This window comes from Lagenorhynchus albirostris, chromosome 13, assembly GCF_949774975.1.
Source record: "Lagenorhynchus albirostris chromosome 13, mLagAlb1.1, whole genome shotgun sequence".
NCBI lineage: Eukaryota > Metazoa > Chordata > Mammalia > Artiodactyla > Delphinidae > Lagenorhynchus > Lagenorhynchus albirostris.
Window position 1 is genome coordinate 64,173,375 of NC_083107.1, and position 12,954 is coordinate 64,186,328.

At 36.2% G+C, this 12,954-nt stretch overlaps 1 protein-coding gene across 5 annotated transcripts in view; it reads right to left on the reverse strand.

Annotated features, from left to right (window-relative positions):
• The window catches only part of SPAST (spastin), a 61,783-nt gene that overhangs the window by 22,708 nt on the left and 26,121 nt on the right, over positions 1 to 12,954 (reverse strand). For all 5 annotated transcript variants that reach the window (XR_009544109.1, XR_009544108.1, XM_060169233.1 and 2 more), the window contains exons 5-7: positions 8,056 to 8,243; positions 6,865 to 6,998; positions 6,491 to 6,584 (exon numbers count right to left, since the gene is read on the reverse strand). Coding sequence is in view for 3 of the 5 variants with exons in the window: in XM_060169233.1 (XP_060025216.1) it covers positions 6,491 to 6,584; positions 6,865 to 6,998; positions 8,056 to 8,243 (416 nt within the window). In the remaining 2 variants the exon portion in view is untranslated. The remainder of the gene's footprint in view (positions 1 to 6,490; positions 6,585 to 6,864; positions 6,999 to 8,055; positions 8,244 to 12,954) is intronic.

Sequence of the window (12,954 nt, forward strand, 5' to 3'; positions counted from 1 at the left end):
GATGAAGGAGAAAAACCTACAACCAAGATTACTCTACCCAGCAAGGATCTCATTCAGATTTGATGGAGAAATTAAAACCTTTACAGACAAGCAAAAGCTGAGACAGTTCAGCACCACCAAACCAGCTTTACAACAAATGCTAAAGGAACTTCTCTAGGCAAGAAACACAAGAGAAGGAAAAGACCTACAATAACGAACCCAAAACAATTAAGAAAATGGGAATAGGAACATACATATCGATAACTACCTTAAATGTAAATGGATTAAATGCTACCACCAAAAGAAACAGACTGGCTGAATGGATACAAAAACAAGAACCATATATATGCTGTCTACAAGAGACCCACTTCAGACCTAGAGACACATATAGACTGAAAGTGAGGGGACTGAAAAAGATATTCCATGCAAATGGAAACCAAAAGAAAGCTGGAGTAGCAATTCTCATATCAGACAAAATAGACTTTAAAATAAAGATTAGAAGCGACAAAGAAGGACACTACATAATGATCAAGGGATCGAGCCAAGAAGAAGATATAACAATTGTAAATACTTATGCACCCAACATAGGAGCACCTCAATACATAAGGCAAATACAACAGCCATAAAAGGGGAAATCGACAGTAACACATTCATAGCAGGGGACTTTAACACCCTACTTTCACCAATGGACAGATCATCCAAAATGAAAATAAATAAGGAAACACAAGCTTTAAATGATACATTAAACAAGATGGACTTAATTGATATTTATAGGAAATTCGATCCAAAAACAACAGAATACACATTCTTCTCAAGTGCTCATGGAATATTCTCCAGGATAGATCATATCTTGGGTCACAAATCAAGCCTTGGTAAATTTAAGAAAATTGAAATTGTATCAAGTATCTTTTCCAACCATAACGCTATGAGACTAGATATCAATTACAGGAAAATATCTGTAAAAAATACAAACACATGGAGGCTAAACAATACACTACTTAATAACGAAGTGATCACTGAAGAAATCAAAGAGGAAATAAAAAAGTACCTAGAAACAAATGACAATGGAGACACGACGACCCAAAACCTATCGGATGCAGCAAAAGCAGTTCTAAGAGGGACGTTTATAGGAATACAATCCTACCTTAAGAAACAGGAAACATCTCCAATAAACAACCTAACCTTGCACCTAAAGCAAGTAGAGAAAGAAGAACAAAAAAACCCCAAAGTTAGCAGAAGGAAAGAAATCATAAAGATCAGATCAGAAATAAATGAAAAAGAAATGAAGGAAACGATAGCAAAGATCAATAAAACTAAAAGCTGCTTCTTTGAGAAGATAAACAAAATTGATAAACCATTAGCCAGCCTCATTAAGAAAATAAGGGAGAATACTCAAATCAATAGAATTAGAAATGAAAAAGGAGAAGTAACAACTGACACTGCAGAAATACAAAAGTTCATGAGAGATTACTACAAGCAACTCTATGCCAATAAAATGGACAACCTGGAAGAAATGGACAAATTCTTAGAAATGCACAACCTGCCAAGACTGAATCAGGAAGAAATAGAAAATATGAGCAGACCAATCACAAGCACTGAAATTGAAACTGTGACTAAAAATCTTCCAAGAAACAAAAGCCCAGGACCAGATAGCTTCACGGGCGAATTCTATCAAACACTTAGAGAAGAACTAACACCTATCCTTCTCAAACTCTTGCAAAATATAGCAGAGGGAGGAACACTCCCAAACTCATTCTACGAGGCCACCATCACCCTGACACCGAAAGCAGACAAAGATGTCACAAAGAGAGAAAACTACAGGCCAGTATCACTGATGAACATAGATGCAAAAATCCTCAACAAAATACTAGCAAACAGAATCCAACAGCACATTAAAAGTATTATACACCATGATCAAGTGGGGTTTATTCCAGGAATGCAAGGATTGTTCAATATATGCAATCCAATCAATGTGATAAACCATATTAACAAATTGAAGGAGAAAAACCATATGATCATCTCAATAGATACAGAGAAAGCTTTTGACAAAATTCAACACCCATTTATGATAAAAACCCTGCAGAAAGTAGGCATAGTGGGAACTTTCCTCAACATAATAAAGGCCATATATGACAAGCCCACAGCAAACATCATCCTCAATGGTGAAAAACTGAAAGCATTTCCACTAAGATCAGGAACAAGACAAGGTTGCCCACTTTCACCTCTCTTATTCAACATAGTTTTGGAAGTTTTAGCCACAGCAATCAGAGAAGAAAAGGAAATAAAAGGAATCCAAATCGGAAAAGAAGAAGTAAAGCTGTCACTGTTTGCAGATGACATGATACTATACATAGAGAATCCTAAAGATGCTACCAGAAAACTACTAGAGCTAATCAATGAATTTGGTAAAGTTGCAGGATACAAAATTAATGCACAGAAATCTCTGGCATTCCTATACACTAATGATGAAAAATCTGAAAGTGAAATCAAGAAAACACTCCCATCTGCCACTGCAACAAAAAGAATAAAATATCTAGGAATAAACCTACCTAAGGAGACAAAAGACCTGTATGCAGAAAATTATAAGACACTGATGAAAGAAATTAAAGATGATACAAATACATGGAGAGATATACCATGCTCTTGGATTGGAAGAATCAACATTGTGAAAATGACTCTACGACCCTAAGCAATCTACAGATTCAATGTAATCCCTATCAAACTACCATTGGCATTTTTCAGAGAACTAGAACAAAAAATTTCACAATTTGTATGGAAACACAAAAGACCCCGAATAGCCAAAGCAATCTTGAGAATAAAAACTGGAGCTGGAGGAATCAGGCTCCCTGACTTCAGATTATACTACAAAGCTACAGTAATCAAGACAGTATGGTACTGGCACAAAAACAGAAAGATAGGGCTTCCTTGGTGGCGCAGTGGTTGAGAGTCCGCCTGCCGATGCAGGGAACACGGGTTCGTGCCCTGGTCCAGAGGGATCCCGCATGCCGCAGAGCGGCTGGGCCCGTGAGCCATGGCCGCTGAGCCTGCGCGTCCGGAGCCTGTGCTCTGCAATGGGAGAGGCCACAACAGTGAGAGGCCCGTGTACCGCAAAAAAAAACAAAAAACAGAAAGATAGATCAATGGAACAGGATAGAAAGTCCAGAGATAAAGCCACGCACATATGGTCACCTTATCTTTGATAAAGGAGGCAGGAATGTACAGTGGAGAAAGGACAGCCTCTTCAATAAGTGGTGCTGGGGAAACTGGACAGTACATGTAAAAGTATGAGATTAGATCACTCCCTAACACCATACACAAAAATAAGCTCAAAATGGATTAAAGACCTAAATGTAAGGCCAGAATCTATCAAACTCTTAGAGGAAAACATAGGCAGAACACTCTATGACATAAATCACAGCAAGATCCTTTTTGACCCACCTCCTAGAGAAATGGAAATAAAAACAAAAATAAACAAATGGGACCTAATGAAACTTCAAAGCTTTTGCACAGCAAAGGAAACCATAAACAAGACCAAAAGACAACTCTCAGAATGGAAGAAAATATTTGCAAATGAAGCAACTGACAAAGGATTAATCTCCAAAATTTACAAGCAGCTCATGCAGATCAATAACAAGAAAACAAACAACCCAATCCAAACATGGGCAGAAGACCTAAACAGACATTTGTCCAAAGAAGATACACAGATTGCCAACAAACACATGAAAGAATGCTCAACATCATTAATCATTAGAGAAATGCAAATCAAAACTACAATGAGATATCATCTCATACCAGTCAGAATGGCCATCATCAAAATATCTAGAAACAATAAATGCTGAAGAGGGTGTGGAGAAAAGGGAACACTCTTGCACTGCTGGTGAGAATGTGAATTGGTACAGCCACTATGGAGAACAGTATGAGGTTCCTTAAAAAACTACAAATAGAACTACCATACGACCCAGCAATCCCACTACTGGGCATATACCCTGAGAAAACCATAATTCAAAAAGAGTCATGTACCAAAATGTTCATTGCAGCTCTGTTTACAATAGCTAGTACTATTGGAAGCAACCTAAGTGTCCATCAACAGATGAATGGATAAAGAAGATGTGGCACATATATACAATGGAATATTACTCAGCCATAAAAAGAAACGAAATTGAGCTATTTGTAATGAGGTGGATGGACCTAGAATCTGTCATACAGAGCGAAGTAAGTCAGAAAGAGAAAGACAGATACCGTATGCTAACACATATATATGGAATTTAAGAAAAAAAAATGTCATGAAGAACCTAGGAGTAAGACAGGAATAAAGACACAGACCTACTAGAGAATGGACTTGAGGATATGGGGAGGGTGAAGGGTAAGCTGTGACAAAGCGAGAGAGTGGCATGGACATATATACACTACCAAACGTAAAACAGATAGCTAGTGGGAAGCAGCCGCATAGCACAGGGAGATGAGTTCGGTGCTCTGTTACCACCTAGAGGGATGGGATAGGGAGGATGGGAGGGAGGGAGACGCAAGAGGGAAGAGATATGGGAACATATGTATATGCATAACTGATTCACTTTGTTATAAAGCAGAAACTAACATACCATTGTAAAGCAATTATACTCCAATAAAGATGTAAAAAAATTACTATTAAATTACACATACAGTAAAGAAACAAATACAAAAAACAAGAATTAGCTGGCAGTTATAGCCTTGAGGCGGCAGTCTAATGTTAGGAATCTTATTTATTTCATTTCCTAGAACCACCACTTAATTATAATCTTGAGCAAGAAATTTGGATTTCAGGATTAGTTTCTTTATCCACAAATGGACTAGATGACTGATAAGATCCTTAACAGGTCTACAATTATATGAGTTCTTTCAACAAGCATTTTTTTGTCAATACTCACTCTGCTACATTTACTACTCTTATATAACTCCAGGCAAAAAGTAAGCCCAAATACAAGCTATAATATGTTTCCTCAAAGTGTGGCCTGAGGTTGTACAAGAGATAAATTTGGTTCATAAAAGGACAAATGCCTTCTATTTTAATAATTCTCTATTTTATTGTGTATTAAGAAAATTTCAATTAGTATATTAAACCAGTGATTTCATGCACACTGCTTCTTAGAGTGGGCAAGAAGGAAAAATAAAGAAAGTGGACTCAAAAAATAGTAAGTTTCAGTATAGTTGGTACTCACAAGTTATAAACACCATGAAAGTAGTATGAGAGTGACATAGACTCTAGAAAAATAGAGCCACACAACAAATTCATTTAAAAGCGTATTCATCACAATGTGCCATATAACATCTATTTTCACGAGATTTTGTAAATGAGTCCATTAAGACTTGAAAGTCCTAGGAGAAGAGAAATAACTACTCCAGGCTGGATCCTCATATTTATTTTTTGCAATATTTTCAGAACAGCATCAAACATGCAATCTGTGAATTGTGAGAATCCAAATAATGCTAATTGGGAGATTAGGTTTGACATAAATACACTACCATGTGTAAAACAGATAGCTAGTGGGAACCTGCGGTACAGCACAGGGAGCTCAGCTTGGTGCTCTGTTACAACCTAGATGGGTGGGATGGGAGGGGATGGGAAGGGATGGGAGGGAGGCCCAAGAGGGAGAGGATATATGTACACATATGGCTGATTTACTTCATTGTACAACAGAAACTAACACAACATTGTAAAGCAATTATACGCCAATAAAAAAGAATGAAGCACTGAAAAAAGAAAAACAATGCTATGTGTGGAAAATTAAATATTTATTATCGATTGCAAGATTACCTAACTTCCTTAGTGAGTTTAAAAATAAGGGATGAAAGGTGAGGTCCCTACCCATCATTCACCAGCTCTCCACTTACTTTGATGACTTAATATCTTGAAAATATTTATTTATTTATTTATTTATTATTTATTTATTTATGGCTGCGTTGGGTCTTCATTGCTGCGCGTGGGCTTTCTCTAGTTTCGGTGAGCAGGGGCTGCTCTTTGTTGTGGTGTGCAGGCTTCTCATTGCAGTAGTTTTTCTTGTTGCGAAGCATGGGCTCTAGGTGTGCAGGCTTCAGTAGTTGTGGCACACGGGCTCCCTAGTTGTGGCTCGCGGGCACTAGAGTGCAGGCTCAGTAGCTGTGGCACACAGGCTTAGTGGCTCCGCGGCACGTGGGAATCTTCCCAGATCAGGGCTCGAACCCATGTCGCCTGCATTGGCAGGCGGATTCTTTCTTAACTTTAAATCTCTCTTACCTTGATATAAAAATTATTTCCTGTTACCTACTTTTCCTATAAATTTAATTAAAAATGGATTGGGAATTAGGAACCATTATATTTATTCTCCTTTCCAGTATAAGTAACTAGTCAACATCAACTGCTAATTTTTTTTCCTTTAAAAGACATCTAACCTGTTATATGAACTAATCATTCTAGTATAGCTCAAACACTTCTTTACTGTACTATGGATTCAGTAATGGATGATGCTATAGGAAAATGATAACATAAAATCCTTACCTCAGGCCTCAGAGAAGGAAGAATAACAATTTCTTGCAATGCTTGTTTTGCCAACTCTTGACCAGCTATATCATCAAATTTAACAGCTGTTCCACTAAGAAACAGAATTTCAGTTAGCTCCGTAACAGAAATATACTTCAGTTATTATAATATTAAGTCTAAGCTCTATGTAACATAGCCATTTTTATGTTAACTGTGAAACTATAGTTATATCAGTAAAGCAATGGTTTTCTACATTTACACTAATTGAAAACCATCATAAAAATTACATATGTAAATTAGACAAGGTATATATTATCCATTTCACTCATGATATATTTCATAAATAAAAAAATTTTAAAACCCCATAAAACACTTTAGATGACAAAACTTACTTGTCCACAATTTCGTTCATTATAAGGTTAGCAAGGTTGCTGTCCACATTCCTAAAGTTCTTCAAGTCTTTCTTTTTACGAGCAGCAGTTGTAGGGGTAGAAGGTTTATTTGTTCTATTTGTTTTTGGTGTACTCTTGAAGGACACAAAATTTTAATGTGAAAACACAACATAACGTTTGCACTTTTCACATGTGAGTCAACCTTAATGTTCACAGAATTAAAGGCTTAAAAGTAGCAAAAAATGGATATAAAAATCCAAAAAATCCAAAAATTGTATATTTACTCCAAGATAAAATGGCATTCACTATAGAACTACATTTGGCATGAAGTGGGTTTATAGAAGATTTTATCCAGAGAGATTCAGTTACTATAAAATAAAAAGGCTGTATCACAATGCAGTCATACAATTTTGATCCTTGTTAGAATTGTAACAAAACTCTATGTATGTTTAATGTTATAAAACATTTATGTAGATTTAAATAATTAAAAGAATAACAAATTTTAAATGAACTATAGGGAATTCCCTGGTGGTCCAGTGGTTAGGACTCGGCGCTTTCACTGCCAAGGACTCGGATTCAATCCCTGGTCAGGGAACTAAGATACCACAAGCTGCACCATGCGGCCTAATAAATAAATTAATTTTTTTAAAAAAGAATTATACAGTATTATATAAAACAGATTGGATAAGCAAACTTACTATTAAAAAACCTATTTAGAACCAAAAGGAGTTAAAAAAAATTTGCTTAAAAAATAATAGAGAGGGCTTCCCTGGTGGCGCAGTGGTTGAGAGTCCGCCTGCCGATGTAGGGGACACGGGTTCGTGCCCCGGTCCGGGAAGATCCCACATGCCGCGGAGCGGCTAGGCCCGTGAGCCATGGCTGCTGAGCCTGCACGTCCGGAGCCTGTGCTCCGCAATGGGAGAGGCCACAACAGTGAGAGGCCCGCGTACCGCAAAAATAAATAAATAATAGAGAAAAAAAGAGGTTTGCTTTTTAGTAGCAAGTTGCCGCTACTACTTAAGAGTCTTAAAAATCTAAATTAAAAAAAAGAAAAATTTCATTCAGTGTTGTAGAAAGTTATCGATTCTCTAAGGTATTATAAAGTACTTATAATAAACTTAAGCAAGCATATGATGTTCAAAATTTTCTATTTGCAACAGCATAGCAATTAAAGTTACTGTCTCCAAATACCTTATGAGTGGCAGTTGCAGGACCAGGTCCCTGTCTCACTCCAGAAACCATGGATAAACCACTGCAGCTAGGTGCTCTGTGGTGGCCTGAAAGACCTGTGGATCCAGTTTTCATAACTGTTTTTGAACGAGGCAGTGAATTACTAGTGTGTGTTAAGGGATCTTTTCTTTTCGGAACAGCTCCACTTTCTAGCAAGGAAAAAAATAAAATCATCACGGTTAGAAAATTGTGGCTAAACATTATAAAAATATAAAGACCAGTACAAATTTGTAAAACTAATAATTTTTTTTTTACTTCAACAATATTTCAAAATAAGATTTCAATCAGAGTATATACTAGGGTGTGCATAAGGGTTATTACTGGGTGTGGGCAAGATTATGGGTTATTTAGCTTTTTCCTTTTCCTGATGTATATTATAATTTTCTTATAAGGAATATGTATTTGCTATAAAAAGAAATAACTTTATTTGTGGGGACAGAAGGAGGATATAAAAAAGGTACCAAGCAAAAAGCTGCCAAAATGTTTTTTTCTTTTTTTTTTCTTTGTTTAAAAGCTGCCAGGGCTTCCCTGGTGGCACAGTGGTTGAGAGTCCGCCTGCCAATGCAGGGGACACGGGTTTGTGCCCCGGTCCGGGAAGATCCCACATGCCGCGGAGTGGGTAGGCCCGTGAGCCATGGCCGCTGAGCCTGTGCGTCTGGAGCCTGTGTGTCTGGAGCCTGTGCTCCGCAACGGGAGAGGCCACAACAGTGAGAAGCCCGCGTACCGCAAAAAAAAAAAAAAAAAAAAAAGCTGCCAAAAATTAAACAAACAAAATGTAGTAAAGGCATTAGGGATAGGTTGTATGGAGAAAAAAAAAAAAAATAGCACTTCGTTCCAAACTTTTAAGACTACAAAATAGAATGAAAGTCTAGTCTGTGCCACCAAGTTTAAAAAAATAAATTTAATTTAAAGGGTATAAAGATATGGTTAAATCGCCAAGTATTTTTACCCTCTATGCAAATAAACACATATAGGACACCTTCAATTAAATCTAAAAGGTTACCTGACCTAGCTACTGTGCTCTTCTACATAAATTACAGACTTCTGAATGTTCAAATCTCACTGCTTCTAAATAATATTTTCATATACTATATAACAAACATCAGAGTTTATGAATAACAATGTTCACTGTGAAGACAGATGTTAAATCAGTCAGCAAATTAGAGTAGTCTAGAGAAAAGACTAGCTTAAAGACAAAAGCCTTATTGTTGCTCTTGTCATCAAATCCCTTAATATGGCTTAAGGAAACAAAAGAAGGGAACTTAAGAGTACAGTAAATTAGGGACTTCCCTGGCGGTCCAGTGGTTAAGACTCCGTGCTCCCAATGCAGGGGGAGCAGGTTAGATCCTGGTCAGGGAATTGAGATCCAAGGGTTCTTTTCTAGTAAACAAATGCAAAGTTCTGTACCGTATGTTCAAGGAACTAATATAATGACCCTATAGGAAGAAGCAGGAAAGCAATCCAGAAAAGGGAATGACAATAAGGAAAAGCTAAGGTGTGAATAAAAGCAAGGTCTGTCTAGGGTGATGATAAGTATCATGCATTTCAGAGGGGAAAAAAGGAGACTGGAGAAGAATTTCTTCAAACAGAAAATATATAGTCCTAAGATTACAAATGGATGGAAATTTTCATAAGGAATTGTGAGAATGACAGCAGACTTTTCATAAAAATAACAAAGGTCAGTAGACAACGGAGTATGCTCAAAATGCTGAAGGAAAAATCAATGCTAACTTTCATTTATTCTATATTCAGGTGACCAGTCATGTAAGAATGAGAGTATTTTCAGACACTAGAAAGGCTCAGAGAGTTTACTATCTACAACCCTCATTAAAAGAAATAGTACTAAAGGAGGCCTTTTAGTTAAAAAGCAAATTAAACACAGAAAGAAGTAAAAATCTGTAATATGAAGCTAGAGAGCAAGAAAAAAGTCAGACAACCTGGGGGGAAGAAAAACCCAAAAGGGAAAACAATTAAAATATATTATTTGTCTTTGGGTGAACAATATTTACTAAGTTTCTAATAATATGAAATATAATTTTTCAATATAACTAAAAACAGTGATATATATGTACATATATACAAACACACACGGAATGAAGGATATTGGTGGCATAAGAGAATTAAACCTTCTTCTACCTGAAAAAGAAGTCAATACATATCAAAAACTCATAAATCAGGAATAGCAATAAAAGCATAATATTTGAAAGTATAATGAGCATGAGAAAAAATAGCAAAGAGTTAAATATTGTATGAGGAGCCAAACTAGGGGTGCAGGTAAGAAAGGGAGATATAACAGGTGGGAAGGGGAATATTATTTCTCTTTATAAACCTTTTCAGTATTTTTAAATCAACATTTTAGGGTATAATCTATGTATAATATTTTGCATGCATTTAAAATGTATAATATATTGGCAAAATAGCCACTAAAATCAAGATACAAAATGTTTCCATCATAGCCAAAAGTTTCCTTGTATCCATTTGCATTCCATTCCTCTTACTGCCCCAGCCCTAAGCAATGACTAATCTGCTTTCTGATATTGGAGTCATCTGATTTAGCAATTTCTATTAATCTAAGTTCAAGGTCACTGAATCTTTCATTTGACATCTCCAATCTGCTGTTGAGGCTATCTAGCAATTTTTTTCACCAACTGTACTTTTCAACTTTAAAACTTCCATTATTTTTATTGTTTAGTTTATATTCTCTGCTAAGATTGCAGGTTTGTTAACAGATGCCATATTTTCTTTTAATTCTTTGAACATATTTATAATGGTTGCTTTGAAGTCTTTATCTGCTAAATTCAACATGTGGGCCCAGTCAAGAATCAGTTTTTACAGGCTGATTTCTTTCTTGAGTAAGGGTCACACTTTCCTATTTCTTTGCACGTCTAATAATTTTGACTTGAAAATTGGACATTGTAGATAACACATAAAGTAGTAAGCAGACTTTGGCATATCTGCTTCCTAAGAGAGAAGAAGTAACTCATCCAAGTGAAACATCATAGAATGTTCCATAAGTGGGTGACACTAATGAACTAGGCATGAATGAGCCAGCTGATTCACTAAGGCTCAACGGGAATCAAACACCAGTGCTGCATAAATTAGCTGTGAAGTCAGTATGTCCCCCAAACAAGAAGAAAGAACAGAATTGATAACTAGGTATTTAAAATAAGACAGTTTGATTTTTTTAATGGGTCCCAGAAGAGAAAGCTGCTTTTGTCCCCCAACATGGCAGAAAAATACAATGGGATCTCACATGTGGAATTAAGTAGAAAAAAATCAAGATAACAAGGGAAAGGCATACCAGCTTCTCAGGGCTAGAAAATTTTGCTATTTACTCAGGTAGGATTATTAGGATCTCAAATTTGTATTTTGGAAACTTCACTATTTACACATGGTGCATTCTTACATTTCTTTGTTTTTTCAAACAGTTCATTATGAAGATGTCAGCCCTTCACAGCCATGCTAAAAGAAACAGACAAAATACTTCTCTATACTTGAAAAGGTTATTTTAAATCAGATACAGGAGGGAATGGGAAAATGAATATAGTTACTAAGGTGGGGCTCTGTAGTGGAAGACCAAACCAGACTGACAACTCCTTAAGGGAGAGGTGAAGCCACAAGGGAAAGAGTTGATGACCAACTGTCTCTTCCATCCCAAGAAATCCACTCACACTATTTCTTCTTTATTGAAATCTTGTTCATTGCAGCACTATTTACAATAGCCAGGACATGGAAGCAACCTAAATGTCCACCAACAGAGGAATGGATAAAGAAAATGTTGTATAGCAACTAAGACCTGGCGCAGCCAAATAGATAAATAAATAATAAAATATATTTTTTAAAGATGTGGTACATATATACAATGGAATATTACTCAGCCATAAGAAAGAACAAAATAATGCCAAGTGCAGCAACATGGACGGACCTAGAGATTGTCATACTGAGTAAAGTAAGTTAGACAGAGAAGGGCAAATATCATATAATATCGTTTTTATATGTGGAATCTAAAAAATGGGTACAACTGAACTTATCTACAAAACAGAAATAGATTTACAGAAGTAGAAAACAAACTTATGGTTACCGGGGGTAACGGGGGGGGGATAAATTGGGAGATTGGCATTGACATATATACACTACCATATATGAAATAGATAACTAATAAGAATCTACGGTATAGCACAGGGAACTCTACTCGATACTCTGTAATGGCCTATACGGGAAAAGAATCTAAAAAAAGAGTGGATATATGTATATGTATAACTGATTCACTTTGCTGTACACCTGAAACTAACACAACATTGTAAATCAACTACACTCCAATAAAAATGATAAAAGCAAACAAACAAAAAAATAAATCTTGAAACTTTTTTTTATCACATATGAGTAAAGAAAGCAGTTGTTTTATAGTCTATACTAAGGGTTTTCTACTACAACTTGAACAAAGTAATATTTACTTTAATAAAATTTAAGTACTGGACACAGAACGAATTCTGAAAAAGTTACCGATAAAACTAGAGAAGGTGTCAAAGAACAAAACAAAACAAAAAAGCATTTAATTTTCTGTAGGAGTTGATGTGATGACCAAAGTTTATGGAAAACAAATTTAACCCATAGTAAATAATAGTATTCTAGGGGACTTCCCTGGCAGTCCAGTGGTTAAGACTCCATGCTTCCACTGCAGTGGGGTAGGGTTTGACTCCTGGTTGGGGAACTAAGGTCCCTGCATGCCACGCGGCATGGACAAAAGAAAAAGAAAAATAGTATTCTAATGCTTCTCCTCACTATGTGAATTCAGCTTCAAACTTTTTCTAACAGGTGCTATGATAAAACATTCATGTATTATATAAATGAAAATATATA